At 39.9% G+C, this 4,311-nt stretch overlaps 1 protein-coding gene across 1 annotated transcript; it reads right to left on the bottom strand.

Moving 5' to 3' along the window:
• Positions 1-560: 560 nt before the first annotated feature.
• ndufs6 (NADH:ubiquinone oxidoreductase subunit S6) lies at positions 561-4,311 on the bottom strand. The gene is made up of 4 exons (XM_020655312.3): positions 4,149-4,311; positions 3,861-3,914; positions 2,257-2,379; positions 561-698 (listed from the first exon to the last, which is right to left on the bottom strand). Exons 1-4 carry the CDS (start codon positions 4,290-4,292, stop codon positions 630-632), a joined length of 390 nt encoding a protein of 129 aa, XP_020510968.1. The 5' UTR covers positions 4,293-4,311; the 3' UTR covers positions 561-629.

Raw genomic sequence — 4,311 nt, 5'->3', positions numbered from 1 at the left:
AATATCAGAGCAGCTTGAGTCCAATTGCTACAATTACAGCTGTTAATATTATAGTCTTACTTATTAGATTGTCATACTTTGCTGTTACTTCTGATACCACACATACTTAAACCACAATACTGGCGTTGTAGCCAACAACTGTTTTATTAATTGTTGTTTCTGAAAGCCCAACACAGTCCCAACGGCATGAGTGGTTAGCTCAATGTTTCTGCTTGTTAACAGGCAGTTTTTCCTGAACACTGCTAAATGTTGCCAAGTGCTTTGCTCATGCTGGATCAATGTCGGGTGTCTATAAATAGCTTAGACCTTCTCTTTTTTTTTTTTATCTTGAGATAGCATTCGATATAAATGAGGGCTTTACAAATACATATTTGATTGATTGAAAGCCCTCCCCAAGAAAGAGATGAGTCTCATCCTATTTACTGCAAGACTTTTTAAATATCTCAAAATGTATGAAAAACAATTTGATATAGCCTTTAAATTGTAGTTATAGACAGAAGATGCGTTGCAACATTGAAATCATGAAGCTTCAGTTTAAAAAAAAAACACACTCTCAGGTAGACAGACAACATGTAATTTATTAACCAATATGGCAATTTATACAGAGAAGCAAAGGAGGATGAATTTTTTCAGTGATGATGCTTCTGCTTGAATTGTAATCCACAGTAGCCACACGTGCCCACTTTTGTATCTTTATCCTGGAAGACACAAAAAAGGAAATAATTAAAGAAAGAAAGTGAGTAATGATATTTTGGAATGCAATGTGCATACCAAAATATCATTAACATTATCATGTGACTATTACATAGAAATACAGCAAAGAGTATCTTGTCAGAGAACTGTAATTCAAGGCACAACATACATCCTAAAACTTGATTATTCAAGTAAGAACATTATTATCCTCATTTCTCTACATACCAATCTTTGTTTAAGTGGATAACATGTGAACCCAAAGAGCACATTCACACATGCTTCAAGTAACCTGTTTTTCAGTATTCTGATTATGATCTAATTTTCTGGAGCATTTCATAAATCAGAGGCGTCAGAGTTTTATTATTCAGGCTGCAGATCTGTATTCCTTCAGATGTCCAGGAGAACATTTCTTCTTTGATCAAGGTGTTTATGCATTTGAAAATATTCCTGCCATCGCTGAAGAACACATTAAACCTGATCAGACACTTTCATCTGACTTAAAGACAGAAGGCCCTGGTTGTACTTGTGAGACAAAGTCAAAGTGCAGAAAAAGTCAACAAACACATGCACAGCACTTATTTAGGTGCTGAGTTGTAAAGAAATCACTAGATATTATGAGCAAAAGATCTGCAACACTATGGCTCCGAACAGGCTCAAAACGTTGTGCTCTATAATGCATATAGCAAATAAATAAGTATATCTTTGGGAGCCATAGTGTTGCGATTCATAAACTCCTCAAAAAAAGTTTGGAAACATTATTTTGGTCACTTATTTCGACCCTTTAATAATACTAATTGGTGTTGTATTACGTATCGTTGGAAAGCCTGATTAGTCACCTTTACACTGAAGTATAACTTGTAAGGATCCTGCATTCGTGGAATGAGCAACACAGCTAAACGTGTGAGTAGCGACCAATTTTTTTTTGCAAAAATCCCCTGCCATGTTCTTCCGTTGGCATTCACTCCTGTTTTGAGCTTCAAGTGCTGCCAGGTGTGTGCCAGTTACAGGTGTATGACTGGCACCTGATTGGCACTTAATTGACAGCACTTGCGGGATCAGCTTGGGCGTGCTGTTCATGCCGGAGTGACCAACACAACCACGCTGGTTGACCTTCAACAACTCCTGGTTGAGGAATGGGATGCCATCCCACAGCAAAATGTGACCAGCATGAGGACGAGGTGCCGAGTTGTTGTGGCTGCATATGGATCTTCCACACGCTGCTGAGGTCACTGACAGTGTAAAATGAATATAGTGTAAAAAGCTTCTTACTGCGGGTAGGGAACATGCAGGGGATTTTGGCACATTTTCTTTGGGCGCTACTCACACGTTTAGCAGTGTTGCTCATTCCACGAATGCATGATACTTACAAGTTATACCTCGTTGTAAAGGTGACTCATCAAGCTTTCCAACAATATAAAAAACCACACCAATTAGTATTATTAAAAGGGGCGAAATAATTGACCGAAATAATGGTTCCAAACTTTTTTTGAGGGGTTTATAATGTAAAAGTGGACACATTCAATTAATCTCAATAAATGTGTGTGTGTGTGTACAGGCTCTGACCAGGTTGATGTAGACTTTAGGATGGCCCAGGGCCCCTCCACCACCATCACATGACACCACTCTCGCCTCAATGTCAGTCACTGGCTCTTCTGCGACCAATTTGATGGCAAAGTTCTTATTCACCTGACACAAAAAATGCATTAGAAATAGTTGGTATATAGAAGTGAGAAGTGGAACACAGAGCTTTAACGAACACTTTGAGAGACTGAAATTGTCTGCACAGCTGATGATGAGGGATCCATGTGTACAATGTGTGCTGTATGAATACAGCTGTTAAATGAAGTCAGGGGTGAGAATAGAATAACTCCACCATTTTCAATAGAAATACTTTAAAAGTGCTGAACTAGTGTTATGTGATTCACTGTAGTGAGAGGTGTACCGTTTTGAACTTTAATTGATTTATCTTTTATCATGAATCTGTGCAGAAGAAGATTGTATTATTTGAATGAATCAGTCCAAAAGTTTGCCAATGTAAGGATCAATACCAGGCTCACACAACACCAGTGATGCACATTGACTAGGGGTGTAAAGGTACACGTACTACACGGACCGATCCGAGTGCGCGCGGAACAGACGTGCTTTAATCTGTGTTCCCACACGGACAGCAAAGCGGAAGCACGCCGCAGGGTGGAGGAAGGCGCTGGTATGGGACACAGCTTTTAGTTAGCAACTTGTTAAAAAGTTCAAACATAAACTGTGCAGATTACTAGTTCCTCGAGCCCTGTGGGTTTGGACAGTTGCATATAACCGGGACGGAGTTCTTTTTACGGACTTGCGCTGAAGTTTCATTTTCAGTGATGATCCCGCTCCAACAGCGCTGCTGCGTGAAAGGGGAGACACGTCTGTGTGGGAGCATAACCTGCAGCATGATAGAATGAACACCCTCCCACCCCAACAGACTGCCTTTTGCTAGTCATTCTGAACGGGCCAACGCCACAACAAATGCCATTTAAGTTCTTATATGGACAGAGGGAAATATTAATAGTTCTCACACTGGCTGTGGCTCAGTTGGTAGAGTCATCGCATTTAACCGAAAGGTCGAGGGTTCGATCCCCAGGTGGGCAACACGTCCGATGTGGCAAGACACTTAACCCCAAATTGCTCCCGCTGCTTCAGTGGCGGTGTATGAATGGATTGTGATTAGGTTCATTATGTGCTCAAAGGGCATTCAAGAAACTGTTGCCTTCATAAACTAAAAGGTGTCAGTGTAATTTAAAATAAATATTTTTACATATAGGCTATATTAATTACTTCATTTCATTCTAAAACACTTGAACTCTTTTATTTATTGGAGACTCTTTTGGTTGAAGGATGCAGCACAAGTTTATTTTGTGTTTTTTTAACAATGCTTAATTTTAAATGTTATTAAAAAGTAACCTGAGCACTTAGCCCAATGTGTAAAAGGGAAATTCTAAATCTTCCTAATAAAGGAAAACAAGTGTTGCATGAGGTCCATTTACTGAACCGAACCGAACCGACATGTCTGTGTACCGTAACACCGCCTAAACATCGACGGTCTCATTTTAGTGAATTCGTGTTAAACCCAAAGTGTTTACATTTAACTTTGAAGATTCACTTTAATAAGCGTGTTTCATCATCCTTACCTCTTTCTGTCTGCCAACAAATCTAGCTCTTCTGGGATCATGTTCATCAAACACCTCAGGGGAGAAAACACAAAAAAAAGATCTGACCTTGCAAACTATGATATCATAAATGGAAACATTGGCGTCACAATAGATAAATAAATGGCCGAAGTCAAGATGGTCAGGGGGGAAACATTTTGGATGAAGGTCTTTAGACCTACTAGCAGCCCAAACACAAAGCTAAAGCTAACGTGAGGAATAACACCTGAACAATATGACAGCATCAGAGAGAATCACATGTTAACTTACCTGTCCGGTGTGAGTAATCGCCTCGCCAGTCTTGGAAACGTCTACGCTGTATCGGTGCGCAGGTACAGCAGTGAACCTCAAAGGTGAAACAAACACCTTAGCAGATTTACTGAAGGACAGAAGTCTCCCCACTGCGGCCGCCATGTTTACAACAATCTATTCT

The sequence above is a fragment of the Labrus bergylta genome, chromosome 19, assembly GCF_963930695.1.
Source record: "Labrus bergylta chromosome 19, fLabBer1.1, whole genome shotgun sequence".
Lineage (NCBI taxonomy): Eukaryota > Metazoa > Chordata > Actinopteri > Labriformes > Labridae > Labrus > Labrus bergylta.
Note: the sequence above shows the minus strand (reverse complement) of the source record. Positions and strands in the feature narration are given on the sequence as shown.